Source organism: Aulonocara stuartgranti (genome assembly GCF_965226115.1).
Source record: "Aulonocara stuartgranti genome assembly, chromosome: 3".
Taxonomy (NCBI): Eukaryota; Metazoa; Chordata; class Actinopteri; order Cichliformes; family Cichlidae; genus Aulonocara; species Aulonocara stuartgranti.
In genome coordinates, this window is record NC_138941.1 from 54,418,487 (window position 1) to 54,442,105 (window position 23,619).

At 42.0% G+C, this 23,619-nt stretch overlaps 1 protein-coding gene across 1 annotated transcript; it reads right to left on the minus strand.

The window, feature by feature from the left end:
- Positions 1–1,166: 1,166 nt before the first annotated feature.
- Positions 1,167–22,186, minus strand: LOC309703123 (uncharacterized protein; the record flags this gene model as incomplete). The annotated part of the gene is made up of 4 exons (XM_082527833.1): positions 1,167–1,309; positions 15,331–16,140; positions 19,049–19,312; positions 22,015–22,186. The coding sequence occupies 4 exons, from the start codon at positions 22,184–22,186 to the stop codon at positions 1,167–1,169; spliced, it is 1,389 nt and encodes a 462-aa protein (XP_082383959.1).
- Between the last annotated feature and the right edge of the window lie 1,433 nt (positions 22,187–23,619).

The window sequence follows — 23,619 nt, forward strand, 5'->3', positions numbered from 1 at the left end:
TGTTTTTTGTTACAGGAGCAGAAAGATGATAGCAACATTCGAGGTTGCATGATGGTTTAACCTTTGAAATGCCATTTTCTGTGTCTGTGCATCTACCAGGGGTGTTATTCACTACCTTGTGTTGCTTACAGAGGTAACTGTGACAAAGTATGCATACGCCTGCGCAGCGGTAACATTTATATTTTCTTTTCTACAGCATTGCAGTTTTTCATGTGTTTGATCATGTGATTTATAAGAGGATTAGTTAATGTTTTTCTACTACAGGATTTCTGGGTTTATGTGTGAAGGAAACTGTGTTTACAGGTTATGAGTTGGTGATGCTTTTACACTGTGTTTTTGGGAAAATGTGAAGGTTACTTTGATGATGTGAATAACATTCTTTCCACAGCTATGGATGGCTAACTTTATGGTCTTTTTATGGCACCTCTGGAACCTGTCGACCTGCGTTTGACCTGTGTCTGACCACCGTCTGACCACAGTCAATGTGTATTGCTAATGTTTGTTTTTCTAAGAATGCTTATTACTCTTATGATATAATTGTTTATAAGTGTGAAATTTGATTTCACTTCCAGATCTTGTTTTCCAGGCCATGATGGTGTGTATGCAGGCTCCTGGCGGAGCCAGTCTTTAAGCAAATTTAATATGCAAAACACACTAACATTTTTATTGCAGGATTATAGGTCCAGGGTGGTGCTGCTCCAGAGGAGGAGATGCCCTGATGTTACCTGGGATATGATCTAGCTAATCTTTTTCTTTAAGACAGGAATCTGATTTTGATGAGTTGACTCATGGGAATGTCCATGTGTCAAGATGAGGGATCCAGGATTAATATGAAACAATGAATTAACATTAAATTTTGGAATTAATATTAAATTTTGTTTTATATGATTTTTGCAGCGATTTGTGTGATTAACAGTTCATTCAACGGGTATTAAACCTATGCAAGTGGTGCATCCATGTTCAGATGAGGCTTTGATGGCCTATAAGTGAAGTTCACTGAACTAAAGAATGTGGTTTGATGATTGTTGACATGCTCTCCAAATAGAAGTTTTTCCTCCTAGCAAGGAAATACAGGTGCAGCAGTAATCTCCTGAGAAATCTTCAGAGGCCCAGTGAGAAGCGTGAACCATTCCAGGCATAACTGACAGCCCAGGCAGTGGTTGAGGTCAAAGGTCGAGCTGGTTGGGGCCCATTATGAGATCAGACTTTGGAGCCACAGCAAGGACCATGAAACTGCGTTGGAATGAGAGCTGTGCCAGGGGGGATTTCCAGAGGCCAACAGAGGAGATTGTGGACAACGGACGGGCACCTGAAGGATGAGGGGAGCGTGCCAAGCTCAATCGACAGCGCAGAGGGAATCTAAGGATGTCATCATGATTCTGTGAAAGCACAGGAACCAGAAGCTATGGTGGTGATAACAGCAGTTTCCTATGAACATCACCTAATGCTGTGTCACTGTACTATGCATACGATGACACACTGAAGACTGCTGGGATCATAACAGCAGTAAGATAACTGGACCCAGCACCCTTTCCACAGAGAGGTTTTTCTGCAGAGGATGACAGTAGAAGAGTCATAAGTATTCCTATCGCAGGATGAAGGCCTGAAGTGAGGTGATGGGGGTTGATAGAGGCCAATTCAAGTGCTTCTGACCATTTCAACTGCCTGCAAAATAGCAGAGAGACCCTCCTGGATATATCAGAGCCACTGCAAAAACGTTGAGGTCCCAGGAAACCCCGGCACCCCCAAGACAGCACAATAGAGAAATCTCACACTTGGTTGTTTCAGTGGTGAGGGGGGAGTGCTGATTGAGCCCCCGTAGGGTAAGCTCGCACTTCAACCTCCAGCCTCTGATCAACTCTAGGGCAACCAAGTGCGAGGCGTGACGGACCTGTGTGCAACCATGGGAAGGTGGACCCTCTTGGTTACCTTGACTACGACGCTCACCCATACAGAACCCCAGCTGACGCAAACAACAGCTGAACCAGGAGAAAGGCAGAAAAGACTGACACACGACAACTCTCACCTAAGAGACATGACGCAAGACCACATCCATCCGTGGATGAACAATGCCTGGTACCGTTATATTCACGACAGAACAAAAGCAGAATCGGCAAATACAGACTATTATGTCTGTTCCCATCTACCCAGCACGGCAACATACCCCACACTATATATGTTCCTGGACCAATTCCCAGGGAAGAACTACTCTATGATACTAGCAGAGAAAGGGGACTTTGTGTCCTCTTCAACAACACATGCTGCACTTACATAAAGAAGATGCACACTCATTAAACATGACTGACGCCCTGAATGCTTTGAGACAGATCCAGCAGGCCCAAAATCAGGACTATGTAAGTGATACAAGTGACTGGTTTTCTTGGCTCTACACCGACTCCTGGTTACAGGTGCTAAAAAGACTACTCATCGGAGTTGGGATATTTTTACTTTTATTTTGTGTCTTTGTAACGTGTATATTGCCATGTCTAAAACTCATGATTAACTACATAATATTTTCTACTGTTGCTGCATACATAGCCATGACAAGTGATAATGATAATGACCCCGACCTGTTGGAACATGAAGACTTTGTGTGATTAATGACGATGTGACTGAAAATGTACAACAAGATGTTACAAACTGGTATCTCACTTTTAGTTTTACTGACAACAGGAGGGAATGTCAATGGAAAATTGTATTTAGTAGTCAGTATAATCTTTTAGTGATATAGGTTTGCATATGGTAGAATATAGGGGTGCAACGATACACAAAATTCACGGTTCGATATTTTTTCGATACAAAATAAAATGTTCATGCCTTTTTAATTTGTCATTTATTAAAATTATAAATATATATTTTAACTCAAAAGTACAGTTTTTAAATTTAACCCTAACCCTTGTGCGTGTTTTTTATTTTGACAGCGAATGCGCACCTGCGGACCACTTATGTGCACCCCTGGTTATTTAGCTCATCATATCGCAGCCACAGAAATTATTTTGTCCATGAAACCATAAAGCTGCACTTTCTTTTTGCCTTATTTGTCATAACTTCTCCGTTTTGTGGTAAGCTTTTCTTTGGCTGTCACTTCTTCACCCTGACCTGTCTTATTTGGCTCAGCAGAACTGAAATATATATCCTGCTGCTTTTACACACACACTCACATAAGCTCAGCGATTCTCTGCGCGATCAACCTCTCACATGTTTAAGCTGCGGGAGATTTCACTTGTCATGTTTGCATAGTAAGCTAACGATTAATAAGACGATGTCAGAGGAATTGGTGCGCAAATTATCATCACTCACCAATCAGTGCTGTCGCTCTCTATACACAGTTCACGCGATTGCAAAGTTTTCTCGAATTTCAAATCTAGTTTGTAAATTTGCCGGTAAAAGTTTAGTAAAAGCTTTATACAAAATTATGGATGTATTGTAATTAACCAGATCCTGGAATTTAAGTAACTTTGCCTGAAGAAAGAATTTGTGAGTATGATCTAGATAACCAGCCTTGTGAATAATACGCAGTGCTTGTTTCTGTACTGTGACTAATGGATTAGTTGTATTTTTATATGTATTTCCCCACACTTCCACACAATATGTAAGATATGGAAGAACCAGGGTACAGTACAGAGTACGAAGTGCATCTTTATCAAGGAATTGTTTCACTTTGTTCAAAACTGCGAGGCTTCTGGAAATTTTGGTTTTTATGTGTCTGACGTGGGGTTTCCATGAAATTTTATTATCAATTACGACTCCCAAAAACTTGTTTTCACTCACATTATCAATTGGTACACCTTCAATGACAATTGGTAATTCTATATTATATTTTAAATTACCAAAAAACATTGCTTTAGTTTCATTTATATTTAAATTAATGATAATTAATTTATAATTATAATTTATTTATGTCCATCCATTTTTTTATTAATTTTAGCTCCCTGTTTACGGTCATTACAAGATCAGTATAATCATCGTTACTGAAAAATATGTTGGTGTCATCTGCCAACAGTATTGAAAGAAATCTCCGTCCCGGGTCATCCGTGGATCGGGTTTTCCTCCGAGGCGTGGGCACCTATAAGCAGAGTTTTGTCTTTACCCTATAAGATTCAAAATTATTCAAAGTAACACTCAGGTATTTATTTATTTATTTAACCTTTATTTAACCAGGAATGTCCCGTTGAGATCAAAGACCTCTTTTTCAAGGGAGTCCTGGCCAAGAGGCAGCACATTTCAAGACAAATACATACGAACAAACAAAGTTAAAATTACACAAAACAATTACACATTATTGAGGCAGCCTGTAGGCCTTTGAGTTTAGTTTTAAAAACATTTAAAGACAACAATTCAGTTAGTTTCCAGTCTTTCTGTAACATGTTCCATGAAAAAGGCGCAGAGTGGACAAAGGCTTTCTTACCCAGCTCTGTGCGGACAAGGGGAACAGACAACAGCAGCTGATCATTTGAGCGCAAGGAGTAAGAACCACTATTTGTCCTTGTGACCAAAGTACAAATATAAGGAGGCAGCAATCCAAGCATAGCTTTGTAAATAAAAGTGTACCAATGCCCCTGTCTTCTAATGGCCAAAGAAGGCCATTTTACTCTTAAGTACAAATCACAGTGATGGGTCAGGTATTTACAATTGGTAATAAACCTCAAGGAAGCATGATACATCGTGTCCAACATTAGAAGACATGAAGAAGAAGCGTTCATATACAGAATGTCACCATAATCTAACACAGATAAAAAGGTTGCAGTGACAAGACGTTTTTTTACTGCAAAAGAAAAGCACTGTTTATTACGGAAGAAAAAACGAAGTTTAAGTCTCAGTTTCTTTACTAGTCTCTCTATATGTGGTTTAAAGGTGAAGGAGTCATCAATCCAGACACCAAGGTATTTATATTCATGAACTATCTCTATGACATTTCCTTCAAGGGTGGACACCACTGGAATAGGCTCCGGGACCTTCTTTGACTTGGAAAACAACATTAGCTTAGTCTTGTCAGCATTGAGAACTAATTTTAGCTGAATAAGTGAATGCTGGAAAGCAACAAAGGCTTTCTGTAAAGTTTCAATGGCCTGAGCAAGAGATGATCCATAACAGTAAATAACTGTGTCGTCAGCATAAAAATGCAAATTTGTGTCTGAGACATTTTGACCCAAGTCATTGATATATAAAAGGAACAGAAGGGGACCCAAAACTGAGCCCTGTGGCACCCCCTTGTGGACAGCAACAAATTTAGAACAAAGACCTTCAAGTTTAATGCACTGGGTTCTATTTTTCAGATAATTTGAGAACCACGCTAATGCATGTTCTGACAATCCAAGGCTGAGCAGTCTGTTTTTTAGGACTGCATGATCAACAGTGTCAAAAGCTTTTGAGAGGTCAATAAAGAGTGACGCACAGTACAATTTCTTATCAAGTGCCACAATAATATCATTTATCACTTTCATAGTGGCAGTGTTAGTACTGTGTTTTTTCCTGAAGCCTGACTGAAATTTGGAGACAATATCATTAGAGTACAAAAACTCTTTCAACTGGTCACAAACTAGAGATTCCAGGATTTTGGATAAAACACACAAATTTGATATTGGCCTATAATTAGTCAACACCGATGGATCACCTCCTTTCAATAAAGGCAAAACGAAAGCTGATTTCCAAACCGCTGGAATTTCTTTGGTTTTAATTGAAAAATTAAATAGAATTGAGAGTGGTTCTGCAATAAAATCAGCTGCCAACTTCAAAAAATAAGGTTCCATCAAGTCTGGACCAGGAGGTTTTCTGTGATCCAAAGCCTTTAAAGCTTTATGCACTTCATAAACACTAAAAGGTACAAAGTTAAAACGGTCTCCAGAAAACATAGAGAGTTCTGGGCAAGTATTTGTTAAAAAAGTTTCTGCAGAAGCAAACAAGGAACCCACTGATAGAAAGTGATCATTAAAACAATTCAAAATTTCAGTTTTATCATTAATTGAGACTGAATCTTTTACAACAGATTTAGGAAAGGTTTGAGTCATTTTATTGGCGGAAAAAGACTTGATTACTTTCCAAAATTTCTGTGGATCATTGAGGTTCTCAGTGGTGACAGACAAAAAGTATTCAGATTTGGCCTTTTTAATAAGAGAAGTACATTTATTTCTAAGCTGTTTGAAAACAGACCAATCAGTGGAAGTATCTGTTTGTCTCGCCTTGTCCCGTGCTCTATTACGCTTGTGTATGCTATCTGCGAGTGTCTGCGAAAACCAAGGATTTTCTCGACCTTTAATTCTAACTTTCCGTAAGGGGGCATGTTTATTAACAATTCCCATAAAACTTTCCTTAAAATATGTCCAAGCTAGCTCTACATCTGGTAATAGTCCGATTTTTTCCCAATTAACTAATGACAAATCATGATGAAAAGCCTGTTCATTAAATTGTTTAAGATTCCTTTTGCACACTATGCGTGGCTTACATTTTGGAATTTTAGCATTTCTGCAAACAGCAACAACACAGTGATCACTTAGGTCATTACAGAAAACACCAAGTGAAGAGAATTTATGAGGTACATTTGTTAAAACCAAATCAATTAATGTAGACTTTTCAGGGCATTTAAGATTTGGCCTGGTAGGAAGATAGACTAGCTGGGTAAGATTAATTGAATCGCAGAATTCTTTAAATTCACCAGAATTATGCCGTTCAGCAGGTTAGTTACGACGTCGGGAGTAGCTTGGGAGAACAAGGAAACACAGACTGCTTCAGGTTGCCTTCCCAAACCAACTCAAAGGTTTATTCATAATACAACAGTTTATATAGAGGAAAAAGGTTCGTGTGTCAGCAGATTCTCAGTTCAAACCGGTACAGACCAAATAAGGAAGCGTCTTCCTGCCCTCTGAGCAAAGAAGTATCCTTTGTATAGTTTATCAGTTCAGCTACAATTTATGATTATGCCCTATGCTAACATATTGTTCCCGACCCGTTAGGTAACTTTTTAACCAGTTACCAGCTTTCCCTCGAATACCATATCTTTCCAATTTATCCAATAAAATTGAGTGATTGATTGTGTCGAAGGCCTTTTTGAGATCAACAAAAATACCAACTGCATATTTATTTTTATCCAGTGTATCAGTAATTTCTTCTACTGCCTCAATTATCACCATTGAAGTGGTTCTTTGTGTTCTGAAACCATACTGACCAACATTTATTATTTGATGTTTTTCAAGGAATTTTTCTAATCTTGAATTAAAAAGTTTTTCTAGAATTTTTGAGAATTGAGGCAGTAGAGAAATAGGCCTATAATTGGTAAAACTGTGTTTGTCATTACTTTTATATAGTGGTATTACTTTCACAATTTTTTGGAAAACAACCGGACTGAAATGATAAATTACAGATACAGTATATGTTAAGGGACTAGCAATATTCAGAACAACCTGTTTAACTACAGACATATTTATGTCATGATAAGCCATTGAAGACTTACTTTTACATTTTAATGTGATATTTATTACTTCTTGCTCATTTGTAGCTGAGAGGAACAGTGAAAATGGATTTGATTTAATATTACTGATATTTTCATTTTTATGACACAGGATGTCCGCTGCTAGTTCAGGGCCAACATTTATGAAGAATTTGTTTTTTGTGATTTTCACCATTTGCATCAGTAAAATATTCAGGATATGATGTTCCAGAAGATCCTTGTTTAATTAAGTTGTTTAACACATCCCAAGTTCCTTTTATATTGTTTTTATTGTCATATAATCTTAATATTCAACATATGGACACCACGGCGCCAGCTGCTCAGGCCCAAGGCTGGAGCCGACCAAGACAACTCCCTGATAACGACTGTGTGATGACTATTCTTCCCATCCCATGCAAGGCCACCTGGGTTGGCTGGCAGACTGTTTACTTAGCCTGATAGAGCGAAGGACACTGTCTCAGCTGAACTCTAGACACGCACACACATACACTTACACTGATAAGCACGCACTCATCCCCCTCCCGCAGATGACTCCGGCAAGACCAGAGGTGGAGGTTTGTGCATTTATATTAACAATGCTTGGTGCATGAACTCCACTACTACTGAGAGTCACTGCTCACCTAATGCGGAGTTTTTAATGGTCAAATGCAGACCTTATTATCTCCCCAGAGAACTCACTTCGATCATACTCACTGCCGTGTATATACCCCCCGACGCTAATGCTAGGTTGGCCATGAAAGAACTTTCTGCAGCCATTAACAAACACCAGAATAAACACCCCGAGGCTGCTTTTATTGTTGCTGGCGACTTCAACCACACCAACTTAAAGACAGTCCTCCCCAGATTCCACCAACATGTCTCCTGCCACACCAGAGGAGACAAGACTTTAGACCCTGTGTATTCCAACCTGGCTGGAGCCTACAAAGCCACACATTGTAGGCTCCCCACATTGGACAATCGGACCATCTCTCCCTGTTCCTCACACCTAGGTATTCACCACTCATCCAACATGTGAAACCTGCTGTGAGGACAATTAAAGTGTGGCCAGAGGGGACAGACGCAGTGCTCCAGGACAGATTTAAAAACACAGACTGGAATATGTTCACCCACACAGACCTGGACCAGTACGCCTCATCTGTACTGGATTACATCTCCGAAACCACAGACAGTGTCACCACCCAGAAACGGATCACCATGTACCCCAACCAGAAGCCTTGGATGAACCGGGATGTTTGTCTCCTCCTGAAGGCCCGCAACACTGCCTTTAGGTCAGGAGATGCACACGCCTACAGTACAGCCAGGGCTAATCTAAAGAAGGGCATCAAAAAAGCCAAACACCATTACAAAAAGAAGGTAGAAGAACACTTCTCCAACTCCAACCCCCGACGCATGTGGCAAGGACTCCAGACCATTACAGACTACAGGAACACCAAACCCTCCCCCGCATCCTCTGATGTCTCCTTCCTCAACGAGCTCAACAACTTTTATGCTCGTTTTGAGCGAGGGAACCCCACAACCACAACCAAAGCAGACATGACGCCAGACCACCAACCTCTGACTCTCTCCCCCACCGATGTAGGAGCGGTGCTGAGCAGGATCAATGTCCACAAGGCTGCAGGTCCTGATGGCATCCCCGGGCGTGTTCTCAGAGCATGTTCTGGGGAGCTTGCAGGAGTGCTCACAGACATATTCAATCTGTCCTTGGCCCACGCTGTGGTACCGGCCTGCTTCAAATCCACCTCCATCGTCCCGATACCCAAAAACTCCAACCCATCTTTCCTCAATGATTACCGCCCAGTAGCACTCACCCCCATCATCACTAAGTGCTTAGAGCAGCTGGTCCTAGCACACTTCAAATCCTGCCCCCCCCCCACCCTGGACCCCCACCAATTCGCATACCGCCAGAACAGGAGCACAGAGGATGCAGTCTCCATCGCACTGCACTCTGTCCTCTCACACCTGGACAACAACAACACCTACGCCAGAATGCTGTTTATAGACTTCAGTTCAGCATTCAATACAATCCACCCCTCACAACTCATCAGGAAACTGACAGACCTGGGCATCAGTTCCCTCATCTGCAAATGGTTACTGGACTTCCTGACCAACCGCCCCCAACATGTCCGGCTGGATAACCGCTGCTCATCTACAATCACGATGAACACCGGTGTACCACAAGGCTGTGTGATGAGCCCTTTCCTCTACTCCCTCTTCACCCACGACTGCAGACCTGCTGATGGTTCCAACACCATCATTAAGTTTGCAGACACCACGGTGATTGGCCTCATCAGTGACAACGATGAGGCCGCCTACAGGGAGGAGGTGGATGGTCTGGCTGAGTGGTGCGACAGAAACAACCTGCTGCTTAACACCGAGAAGACCAAGGAGCTCATCGTGGACTACAGGAGGAATGCTGACCCACATCCACCCATCCACATTAAGGGGACGGCTGTGGAGCGTGTGAGCAGCTTCAAGTTCCTGGGAGTCCACATCTCCGAGGATCTCACCTGGACGACCAACTGCTCCAAGCTGGTCAAGAAGGCTCACCAGCGCCTCTTCTTCTTGAGGACTCTGAGGAAGAACCACCTGTCCTCAGACATCCTGGTGAACTTCTATCGTTGCACCATCGAGAGCATCCTGACCAACTGTATAACAGTCTGGTACGGGAACTGCTCTGCCTCGGACCGGAAGGCGTTGCAGATGGTCGTGAAAACTGCCCTGCGCATCGCCAGAGCACCACTTCCTGCCATAAAAGACATCTCAAATTCAAATTCAAATTTTATTTGTCACGTACACAGTCATACACAGTACGATATGTAGTGAAATGCTTGGACAACTGCTCGTGACCTAAAGAAAACAAAAAAGGAAAAGGCTATGAATAAGATAGGAAATAAATATGAAAAATTAAAAAGGGTAAATTTAACTAGGAAGGAATAAAATATAAATTAAGGTTAAAAATGAAATAACTGTACAACACAAATTAGAATGAAGGGTAAATTTAACTGGGAAGAATAAGATAAAGATAAATATATAAATTAAAGTTGAAAATAAAATAACTGTACAACAAAATACACAATACACAATATAGAACTATATAAGAATGTATGAAGAAATCTAAATATAAATAAATATATACACAATAACAGCAGCTGTACAAGTATTAACCGGAAATGAAGAATATAGTGACCAGTGTTGTGCAAAACCAAAGTCCAGAAAGTCCAGTGTGTGTGTAAGAACCATATGTGTGGGTCAGTACTGTGTGGTGGTGTGATTGAGAGACCGTATCGCCTGCGGGAAGAAGCTCCTCCTCAGTCTCTCTGTGTTGGTCTTCAGGGAGCGGAATCGCTTTCCTGACCTCAGCAGAGAGAACAGTCTGTTGTTGGGATGGCTGAGGTCCTTCATGATCTTCCTGGCCTTGGTCCAGCACCGCCTGCTGTAGATTGAGTGCAGGTCAGGGAGCTCGGAGCGGATGGTGCGCTCAGCTGACCGCACAACCCTCTGTAGAGCTCGTCTGTCCTGCATGGTGCTGTTCCCGAACCAGGTTAAGATGTTTCCCGCCAGGATGCTCTCTATGGTGCACGAGTAAAAGTTCCTGAGCACCTTGGAGGGCAGTTGGAAGTCTCTCAAGCGTCTGAGGTGGTAGAGACGCTGACGGGCCTTTTTCACCACGGTGTTGATGTGACAGGACCATGACAGGTCCTGCGTGATGTGAACTCCGAGGTATTTGAAGCTGTCCACTCTCTCCACTGGGCACTCGTTGATGACGGGGGTCTGGTAGTTCCTCTCCTGCTTAGTGCTGAAGTCCACTATCAGCTCCTTTGTCTTACTGACGTTTAGAAGGAGGTTGTTCCTCTGGCACCAGTTCTCCAGATTCCTAATCTCCTTCAGGTAGGCCGTCTCGTTGTTATCAGAGATCAGGCCCACCACGACGGTGTCGTCAGCAAACTTGATGATGGTGGTGGAGCTGGTAGTGGCCACACAGTCATATGTGTACAAAGAGTACAGCAGGGGGCTCAGAACACACCCCTGGGGGGCTCCAGTGCTGAGAGTGGTGGAGGCTGAGACATGTCCGCCCATCCTTACTGCCTGTGGTCTGCCAGTTAGGAAGTTGGAGATCCACTGACACATAGATGAGCTGAGTCCCAGATGCTCCAGCTTGGTGGTGAGTGTGAAGGGAATTATGGTGTTAAATGCAGAGCTGTAGTCTATGAAGAGCATTTTAACATAATTCCCCCTTCTAGTGTCCAAGTGAGTGAGTGATGTGTGGAGGAGATGAGAGATGGCATCGTCTGTGGAACGATTTGGACGGTAAGCGAACTGTAGTGGGTCCAGTAGTGAAGAAATGATGAAGTCTCTGACCAGGCGTTCAAAGCACTTCATCACTACTGAGGTGAGGGCTACAGGGCGATAGTCATTGAGAGAAGCAGGGTGGGGTTTCTTTGGGACAGGAACAATGATGGACTCTTTGAAGCATGTGGGGATCACCGACTGAGATAAAGAGATGTTGAATATCTCAGTGAACACAGGAGCTAGCTGGTATGCGCAGTCTCTTAGGATACGACCTGGGATGCCGTCTGGTCCTGCTGCTTTCCTGGTGTTCACTCTCTTGAAGGCTCTCCTTACTTCATGCTCGGAGATGACGAGCACGTTTCCGGTGCTGGCAGTATCTTCCTGTCTGCAGCCGTTAGCACCGCTAACACTAGCATTGTTGGAGACCTTAGCTGCAGCCTCGAAGCGAGCATAGAAAGTGTTCAGCTCGTCTGCCAGAGTCACGGCTGCGTTCGTCATACCGGTTGTTGGTGCTTTATAGTCCGTTATTGTCCTTAGTCCCCGCCACAGGCTCCTAGAGTCACTCTGTTGGAGTTGTGACTCTAGTTTCCTCCCGTAGCGCTGCTTCGCCTCTTTCACCGCCCTCCGCACGTTATATGACGCGGCTACAGGAAGCGGTGTCTGAAAAGGGCTGGGAAAATCATCAAAGACCCCAGTCACCCGTCACATGGACTCTTCACCCTCCTGCCCTCTGGGAGGCGCTACAGGAGCCTCCGGACTAAGACCACCAGGTACCGGAACAGCTTCTTCCCCACAGCTGTCAGACTCCTGAACTCTGCCTCCTGACATCTGACCCACGTTAAACTCATGGACTGAACATACACACACCCACAATGGATAACTGTACCCTCAAACACACAATAATAACATGGACTGAACCACCACTCACAACCACCAGCACTTTATATAGCCTCTGTAGAAACTATCTACACCCTCACTTATCTTAACTGCACTACTGTATAGCTCTGTGTAAATAATCATTCTGTACATTCGATAATTTTTAATCCTACAACTGTTTACAACTTGCATAGTTCCCATTTCTGTATAGCTGTATATCTCAGATTCTGTAAAGTTATTTATTTCATATTCTGTATAGTTTTTCATATTTATATCCTGTTCATAGCCTGTACATAGCTTGTACTCACTACAGCCTGTACATACTTATAGTTATAGAATATTCACAACATACTTCATACCATGTACATTATAACATACCATAATAGACCCATTTCTGTAATATACTCACATATCTATATTATTGCCAATATATATTGTAATATATCTATATCACTAAAGCACTTCTGGATGGATGCAAACTGCATTTCGTTGCCCTGTACCTGTGCATGTGCAATGACAATAAAGTTGAATTCTATTCTATTCTATTCTTTCCAAACGCCTTCGATGCTTGTTTCCTGTGGGGGAAGACGGCGGGTCTGTGTGCGGCGCTGGAATGGTTGCGCTGTGCAGGACGACTGCTGTGTTTCCTTCGGATTACTCCTCACCCCCTACCCAACCCCTGTGGCTTGTCACGTGCTCCAATGTTGTGATGTGGACATTTATGTGCTCTCTGTGCAGAGGAGTTTTTTTTGTTTCCTGTTCTCATGCTGTCCTCCCATAGGTGCCCAGCATGAGGAGAGGTTTCTTTTTATTTTTCCTCTCGTACTTTTCCCATTGTTGTGTACTTTTTCAGTGTTTTTTTTCTGTAATGCTGCCAATCTCCGACTGTATTCCCATGTGATGTCTTTGTTGTGTGTGTAAGTCGGGGGGGGGGGGGGGGGGGGGTCCTATTCCTCTGCGGGGCGACCTGCATATGGCCAATAAAGCATTCATTCAATTCAATTCAAGAGTTGGATGTCACTCAACTGTGAAGGAGAGCTGATGGTGTCAAAAACTGAATTATGTTATTTGCAAAGTGAATTTTATATATCATTTGTTTATCCAGCCAAAAAAACCTCACTGACTTTAAAAATGTATTTTTTAAGCATGAGCTGGCTGTAAACATATTTCAAGTGGCCAAAAAGGAGTGGATTGGTTATAATGTTGGTACAATAATGCAAAGTCATAAAGACACTTTTACACTTTGTATATAACCCCTTTGCAAATCCTGCTCACTAAAGTCTATTAGACAATTTAAGTAAAGACATTATACATTACAAAAAACAAAACAAATGGAAACATTGGAATCACTTTTTAGCAAAACACCCAATTTAACCCTCCGGAAAAACTCTCTCCACACACACACACACAATGATTTATGAGGCAAAACCAAACACGTCTCTTAGGCTACGTTCACACTGCAGGTCTTAATGCTCAATTCCAATTTTTTTGCCTGCTTGTTCACACTACAAATAAAATGCAACAGCAAATGTGCTCTAGTGTGAACCCTCAAAGCAGCCCGCATGCGCAAAAAAAGACGTCTCACACAACGCGCTCTGTTTAGACCCAGAGCAAACCGTATTGTTTGACTGTTGGCCCTTAATATAAAGACTTCGGACTTTACGTTTCCCAATTTTGCTTTGAGTAATAAAGTTATTGTGTTATTTACATATGGCCTAATAATGATCCTTATTGCTGTTTTAGAGAGGAGCGGTGCTTCAAAGGATAGTTGCAGATTTCTGTCAAAATCTGCCGATTGTACAGTACAAATAAAATTTCCACGTTCCTCCAACGCTGTCTTACCAACTGTTTCACTAACATCCACACGAGATGGCCAGGAAGCGTTCGCGATGTCTTCTCCGGCGCTGATAATTGGCGTCTGTCTTGTGTCAGTGACGTAAAAGACGCCTTTAATGCGACGTGACCATACAAACAGCAGTCGCTTTCTAAAACATCAGATGTGTATCGGATTCAGCACCACATACGAAAGTGACCCAGATCGGATTTGAAAATATTGGATTTGTGCCGTTCACACTGTCATACCATGATCGGATATGGGTCACATAGGGTCAAAAAAGTCGGATTTGATGCGCTTTTGCCTGCAGTGTGAACGTAGCCAAAGATTAGTTTCACATTTTCAGAAGTGAGTGACATCCTGGAATGAAGAAAGATGAAAAGATTTTGTTCAAAGTTTTATTTCATATAAAAGCTTTTTGTTCACAACAAACATATATTCACTGAATATAATCATTAAAATTACATTTTATAAATCACAGAATCACAACAGAAGGATTTATCTTAATGTTAAGTGAGGTCACCAATAGACTGGAGGGAGATTAGAACACTTGACAAGCTGCCACTGCCTCTGCTTTCACTGCATTGAAATCACTCACAGCTGTCTCACACTTTGTAAGCATGAATATTTCAACCAGTATGAATTCTTATGTGTTTCTTTAAGTGTGTGTTTTGACTGAATTTCTTTCCACAGGTGCTGCAAGAATACGCCTTCTCACCTGTGTGAGTTCTTACGTGAGATCGCAGTGTTGAGTTCTGAGTGAATGTTTTTTTACAGGTACTACAAGAATACGGTTTCTCACTTGTGTGAGTTCTTACGTGAGATCGCAGTGTTGAGTTCTGAGTGAATGTTTTATTACAGGTACTACAAGAATACGGCTTCTCACCTGTGTGAGTTCTTGTATGAATTTCCATGTTTGATTTCTTACTGAATCTTTTCCCACAGGTTCTGCAAGAATACGGTTTCTCACCTGTGTGAGTTCTTGTATGAATTTCCATGTTTGATTTCTCACTGAATCTTTTCCCACAGGTTCTGCAAGAATACGGTTTCTCACCTGTGTGAGTTCTTACGTGAGATCGCAGTGTTGAGTTCTGAGTGAATGTTTTTTTACAGGTACTACAAGAAAACGGCTTCTCACCTGTGTGAGTTCTTATGTGAGCTTCTAGTGCTGACTTTGAAACTAATTCCTTCCCACAGGTGCTACAAGGATGTGATTTCTTACCTGTGTGAATTTTCAAGCACTGACTGAATTTTGTCCTACAGGTCCAACAACAACAACATGATTTATTACGTGTGTGAACTCTCCGATGTGTAGTCAGATCGGATTCAGAGTTGAAAGTTTTTCCACAGCTGTCACATTTTAAAACATTTGTCTTTGTTTCAGTTTTACTCTGACTGTCTGACACAGGAGTGCTGTCTACTCTCTGATCGTGACTTGTCTTTCTGTGATGTCTTCTCTGCTTCAGCTCCATGTTTCTAGTTGATCCTGAGTCCACATGCTGACTTTCTACTTGATCTTGGCTCTCTGCTTCAGGAGAGCTGTGAGAAAGGAGCTGCTCACTGCTTAGTTTTTGTTCAGTCTCCTGCTTCAGTCCAAGCTGCTCTCCCTCCTGACTGCTGCAGAGCTCCTCCTGTTCCTCTTTAATGTGTAGAGGCTCTGGGTCCTCCTGGTCACAGACCTGCTGCTGTGTGGGGTCTGAAGAGACAAACGGAGAAAAATGATAGAAAAACGGGTGAAAATATTTTGTAAACTCTGAATATTCTCATTACTTTCACATTTCTCTGTGAAAATGACCTGAAATCCATTTTCTACTAATTTGCCACACACCAACACAAATCCCTATCCTAATAAGGACACACATATGATCTTTCTCTTAGTATTAAGGTATGAACACAAAGCCAAAAACACAAATTAAAAATGAAAACCAATAGAAAGAGACTTTAAAGTGGTCGTCATAGTGATTTTACTTTATAAACATGAACAGGTAGAAATGGAGGCTTCGGCCTGACTGCTCATCAGTTTGTTATCTGTTGAAGTTCAGGGTCTGGTTGCTGGGCTATTGTCTACAGTATAAAATATGTGCAAAGTATTTTAAAATATAGTGTAGTGGCAATTCCTTTTGTTTGACAAACCAAGCATCCCACAATTACAAATCCACAAGCTACTACTGTACTGAGATAATACAGGGAGTACAGAATTATTAGGCAAATGAGTGTTTTGTCCACATCATCCTCTTCATGCATGTTGTCTTACTCCAAGCTGTATAGGCTCGAAAGCCTACTACCAATTAAGCATATTAGGTGATGTGCATCTCTGTAATGAGAAGGGGTGTGGTCTAATGACATCAACACCCTATATCAGGTGTGCATAATTATTAGGCAACTTCCTTTCCTTTGGCAAAATGGGTCAAAAGAAGGACTTGACAGGCTCAGAAAAGTCAAAAATAGTGAGATATCTTGCAGAGGGATGCAGCAGTCTCAAAATTGCAAAGCTTCTGAAGCGTGATCATCGAACAATCAAGCGTTTCATTCAAAATAGTCAACAGGGTCGCAAGAAGCGTGTGGAAAAACCAAGGCGCAAAATAACTGCCCATGAACTGAGAAAAGTCAAGCGTGCAGCTGCCAAGATGCCACTTGCCACCAGTTTGGTCATATTTCAGAGCTGCAACATCACTGGAGTGCCCAAAAGCACAAGGTGTGCAATACTCAGAGACATGGCCAAGGTAAGAAAGGCTGAAAGACGACCACCACTGAACAAGGCACACAAGCTGAAACGTCAAGACTGGGCCAAGAAATATCTCAAGACTGGTTTTTCTAAGGTTTTATGGACTGATGAAATGAGAGTGAGTCTTGATGGGCCAGATGGATGGGCCCGTGGCTGGATTGGTAAAGGGCAGAGAGCTCCAGTCCGACTCAGACGCCAGCAAGGTGGAGGTGGAGTACTGGTTTGGGCTGGTATCATCAAAGATGAGCTTGTGGGGCCTTTTCGGGTTGAGCATGGAGTCAAGCTCAACTCCCAGTCCTACTGCCAGTTTCTGGAAGACACCTTCTTCAAGCAGTGGTACAGGAAGAAGTCTGCATCCTTCAAGAAAAACATGATTTTCATGCAGGACAATGCTCCATCACACGCGTCCAAGTACTCCACAGCGTGGCTGGCAAGAAAGGGTATAAAAGAAGAAAAACTAATGACATGGCCACCTTGTTCACCTGATCTGAACCCCATTGAGAACCTGTGGTCCATCATCAAATGTGAGATTTACAAGGAGGGAAAACAGTACACCTCTCTGAACAGTGTCTGGGAGGCTGTGGTTGCTGCTGCACGCAATGTTGATGGTGAACGGATCAAAACACTGACAGAATCCATGGATGGCAGGCTTTTGAGTGTCCTTGCAAAGAAAGGTGGCTATATTGGTCGCTGATTTGTTTTTGTTTTGTTTTTGAATGTCAGAAATGTATATTTGTGAATGTGGAGATGTTATATTGGTTTCACTGGTAAAAATAAATAATTGAAATGGGTATATATTTGTTTTTTGTTAAGTTGCCTAATAATTATGCACAGTAATAGTCACCTGCACACACAGATATCCCCCTAAAATAGCTAAAACTAAAAATTACTTCCAAAAACATTCAGCTTTGATATTAATGAGTTTTTTGGGTTCATTGAGAACATGGTTGTTGTTCAATAATAAAATTATTCCTCAAAAATACAACTTGCCTAATAATTCTGCACTCCCTGTATTTTGTACGCAGGCAAAAGCAGTCCACTATCCATACTTGAAAGTTGCGTTTTTATGGCTTATTCGTCCAGTTTGGCAAGCAATAGCAAGATTCATTTTTTATTACTTCCTGCTGCTGCTTCGCCTGCTCTGGTAAAAAAAAAAAAAAAAAAAAAAAAAAAAAAAAAACATAGGCCAGTGCATGCTGGTCCAATACCAGTCTCTATATTTATACAAACAAATGGCCCTACAGCTCTTACTGACTGACTTAACAAGGTAAACACCAAAACCACACCAAACATTAAAACAAATATTAACCTACAAATAAAACTTGTAAATAAACCCCAAAATATAAGTCAACTAACAACAAACTTTAAACAAATTTTAAAATGAAAAAAATAAAGAACAAATAGCTCCAACATATAGGATACGGTACTCTACACACATACAGATGTTTTAAGATTATACAAAGGGTTTAAAAAAGCGTAGGGAGGGTTATTATGGCTTAAAACATCTAAAAAATAATTTTAGAAAAGATATGGTTTCCATTTCATTGATTCGTACCTAATGTGGTGGGTCCCAGAACACAACCCTCCTGATAATCGAGGAAATACTGTATTTAGAAAACAACCAACAACCCTTTAAGGCAATAAAACTTCATTAAGCTAACAGCTTAGTTAGGTTCCAGACTCAAGTCAGTTTCTTTGACTTATACCAAGTGGAGGTTTAATGTTACATGTTAAGAGAAAAGAGATGCATTCATGCTGATTGGACTTTTAATTCTTTCTGTGCTTCTAAAAAGGAAAAAAAACCCTTTAACCTGTGATTAGGATCCTACATGAGTCATATTCATTTTAATAATATAAAAGCAATAATAATTTTACATACCTATTCTATCCAACTTTAACTCTGGTTTCCAGATGGTCTCCAGCAGTGTGAGTCGCTCTTCATCAGTCCAGACAATAATGCCTTCAGCCTCCTGCTTCAGTCCAAGCTGCTCTCCCTCCTGACTGCTGCAGAGCTCCTCCTGTTCCTCTTTAATCTGTGGAGGCTCTGGGTCCTCCTGGTCCAGACTGGAGTTCCTCTCCTGGTTACAGACCTGCTGCTCATCCAGACCCTCCTCTTCCTCACAGACATGTTGTTGTGGGGGGTCTTGAGGAGAAAAGAAACACAATAAAAAGGTCATTAATGTGATGAACAGTAACAGAAAACACTATTTTTAAAAAGCACTTTGTGCGTTTGGCAGCCATCCTAAAAGGTTGCCCCCTTTAGTGGCCTCCACAGGAGATCATCTGCCTGCACCACACCATCTCTAGCACGCTCCGCTTTCACACTAACTCTCTGCATGTCCTCCTTCACCACAGCCATGAACCTCCTCTGTGGTCTTTCCTCCTCTCTTACTGCCTCCTAACAGGTCATCCACTTCGGAGCAGTCTGGTAACAACTTTTAAAGTTAAATGTGTATTGTATATCTGAGATCTACCTTTATCTTTACTGCACAGTCTCAGTGCTTGGAGAGGAAAACTGACACTCGATGAACTCAACAGTGGAATCTGTTCGACAAACACTTTAAATAAATGAATCAAAATATGTCAATCAAAAAAGGAGCTTTCGTTAACTATATTTAAATTTAACTGCAGAAAACTTCGGTCAACATATTTAATCATTTATTGAAATCTGGTTTTGTGCAATGATATAAACTAGTTTAGATTTATTCTGGATATTCTCACCACGGCTGAGGGTAGTGTTATTCCAAACAGCACAACACCTAATCTATCAGTGACCATGGACCGGTGTTCCAGATCTACTGGCGTTTAGATCAACTGGCGTTGGTCGAACAGATGTGTGGCAGTCTTGCGTTTCAGGAGCTGCTACCGACAAACCAGCAAAAAACCGCCAAATGTGTCATCTGTGACACTTGTGAGGTTGTCTCAAACACACTCCGTCAGTCTTGATGCTGTTGAACAACAAAATGTATAAAAATGTGGCGAGTTTACCTGGTGATATCCTCATGCGCGACGCGATCGCGAAAACAGCAAACAATTAACACCACGCCGATGTTGTTCACAGGACAGCAAGAGTAAACGATCGGGAGACTCTTGTCGTCGTTATCGTTCCCCTCGCACGGTTTATTTCTCCGATTTCAGCGTTTTTGCTTCACAACTAAAGCGAACAGTTTACTTTGTGCACTAACATGGAGTCGAGTCAACCAGCGCCACCTCTGGCCAAGTGCCACAGCCTACAGCCAGATCAACCTGTGACACACATCTGCACCTGCTGCTATGATCGCATTGAGTAGAGACTGAGTGGCTGCACTAACCCCTGATACATCCAGATCTACCCACAAACATGTTGACAGATGCAATCCCAGCAATGTGGATTGTCAACACTAAAAACAATCAGTAAGCAAAGACAACAGGGATCAGTTTTTTCTGTTTATTTAGCACCCACAACATCTGTAGTCGCCTTCTGCACAGGGAAAGTCCACACACACTGTGTGGTACCACTTTCCACAGAAGGTGCATTCGATCTGCAAGACTGAATGAGATTGTCAGAGTCATTGTCTGACTGTTTATTACTAATCACCTGCAGTACATTCACAGTAACTGCCATCTCCTTACAAATGTTTATTAGATTAACCACACTTATACAGACTGTATATAACAACCAACTCTAAAATGTTTGTTCGCAGAGAAAAGACACAGACAGACTACGCTAACGACATGTGATGTTACAACTGTTAACCATTCCTCGCCGTCAGTCCCCTGACCGTGGTCGGGAGACGCGAGGGGAGACGCTTCCTCCAGGGCCGAAGTTTGTCCTCCTTCGGGGTTAACTCCCTTCACTTTTGTGGAGTAGTGAGGCAGACAGAAATCAGCCGAGGCACCGGAGAGTACTGAAGAGATGAGGCTTTAATAACAGTACTGCACACTTCGAAAACACACTTCATAGCCTGTAGCCCGTTAGAACGCTGCTCCCGGTCGCCCTCTCTATCCATGACACACTCTCCCTCTCTTTTTCCTCTTTCGCTCCCCGCGTTTCCTTCACGCGCATGCTCACACACACACATCACATACACTCCTTACTGCATCCAGTCACACACAAGACGGCAATTCCCGCAACACAACACTAGTGAAATATTAGTGTCATTTCATTCTTTTCAAAGGTTTATTTGCATGACGCACAAACAGACACAATTGAAAGGTACAAATGTGCATGACACGAATTCAAACGTGGTGCAGATGTGTCACAGGTTGATCTGGCTGTAGGCTGTGGCACTTGGCCAGAGGTGGCGCTGGTTGACTCGACTCCATGTTAGTGCACAAAGTAAACTGTTCGCTTTAGTTGTGAAGCAAAAACGCTGAAATCGGAGAAATAAACCGTGCGAGGGGAACGATAACGACGACAAGAGTCTCCCGATCGTTTACTCTTGCCGTCCTGTGGACAACATCGGCGTGGTGTTAATTGTTTGCTGTTTTCGCGATCGCGTCGCGCATGAGGATATCACCAGGTAAACTCGCCACATTTTTAAACATTTTGTTGTTCAACAGCATCAAGACTGACGGAGTGTGTTTGAGACAACCTCACAAGTGTCACAGATGACACATTTGGCGTTTTTTTTGCTGATTTGTCGGTAGCAGCTCCTGAAACGCAAGACTGCCACACATCTGTTCGACCAACGCCAGTTGATCTAAACGCCAGTAGATCTGGAACACCTGCACCAGTCCAACATAGTCCATCACTGGACACTGACCCACAGCACTGATAAATACCCAGTTTAACATCTTCTAGTAAAGTCAGTCACACTGAAGAATCTGAGCTTGAACAGCACAGAGTTAAAAACATGTCCATACCTATGATGTGTGAGTTTCTGTCGGGTTTCCGGCTGATATCCAGCAGTCTGTGCTGACGGTTGATCTCCTCCTCATACTGGACGATGGTTTTTTGAACCTCTGAGAAGATTTCCTCACCAACAGCAGTTAGTCTCTCCTTGATGAACTCTCTCAGATACTGAACTGAACTCATTGCTGCTTCACAACTGAAATATTTTCATATAAGATCACCAAACTAAAGTCCTCGGCTAAGTGCAAATCAAACATGAAGCTTACGTCGTCTAAGCTAGCGGTTCCCGCTTTTCGTGTCACGTGATCAATCCTCAACCGTCCCATAGGGCCGCGGTCTTTATATTTACATGTTGGTCACATTATACAGACAGATAATAAAAGACTGTTAGACTTTGTAAGTTGAGTCTTTTATGGTGCGTGAGAATCCTTTTCATTAAGTATTTTCAGCTGTTTGTCGCTCCTCTGCGCTTTAGTGATTCTTCTTGTCATGTCTATGTTTGTCCACCAGGTGTCCTCCTCGGCTCAGCTCTGTGTGACAGTTTTCTACAACCATGATGAAGAAGAGTTTCTTTGTTTTTCAGTCTCTCTGCTCACTTTAATGTTTACTGCTGGTTCAGTTGTGTAACGATTTCTCACATTTGAAGTCAATCACACTGAGCTGAACATGAAGTTCCTGCTAACACAAAATAAAGTGAGTGACATCCTGGAATGAAGAAAGATGAAAAGATTTTGCTCAGTTTTATTTCATATAAAATCTTTTTGTTCACATTAAAGATAATGGTATCTTCATTTAATAGAATCTTTAAAATTGCATTTTATAGTCAGAATGACAACAACGGCGGAAAAATGCATCATATGTTGAGGGAGATTAGCACACTTGACAAGCTGCCACTGCCTCTGCTTTCACTGCATTGAAAGCAGTCATGAAACACGCTTAATGTGCAACAAGGACCATCATTTGCAAATACACAGCTATACTTACAAATTTTATATGAGAAAATCTATCAGGGGAGACACAGCTGGCTTTGCAAGAGGTAGAGCAGGTCATCTGTTAATCACAAGGATGGTGGTTCAATCCCCAACCAGTCTGCATGTTTGCGCCATTCCATTTATGATAAAACAACTAATCATGGCACACACCTGTTGCATGTACATTCACCCCTGTTTGTTTTGCTATGTTTAAACAACTCCTCAGGTTGTGTCACTAGGAGGCAGTGTATAAAGGCACAACAGACTTCCCCATTTACACCTCTGGCAAGACAAGGTCAAACTTTCTGCCTCTGCTCAGTCTCAGTTTGTCATTTAGTTTTTCTAACAGTGAGGCAAATTGTGTAGCAGTTCATCTGAAATTTAAGCATGAAACAATATCAGTGCGTGTGTTTGTGAAAGTTGTGTGTGAATGTTAGAAAGTACTTACATAGGAACAGCATAGAAAAAAAGAGCTTGCTTGAGTGGGTGAATGGGGCAAGTTGTAAAAAGCACTTTGAGCGCTCAGAGTGGAAAAGCGCAAACTTTAAACTGGATCTAAAAATAAGACTTGATTGCCTCTAATAAATGAGGCTAAGCTGCTCCAGACAGTTTGAGTTCTTATGCTCTCTGGTGCAGACTCGGTGC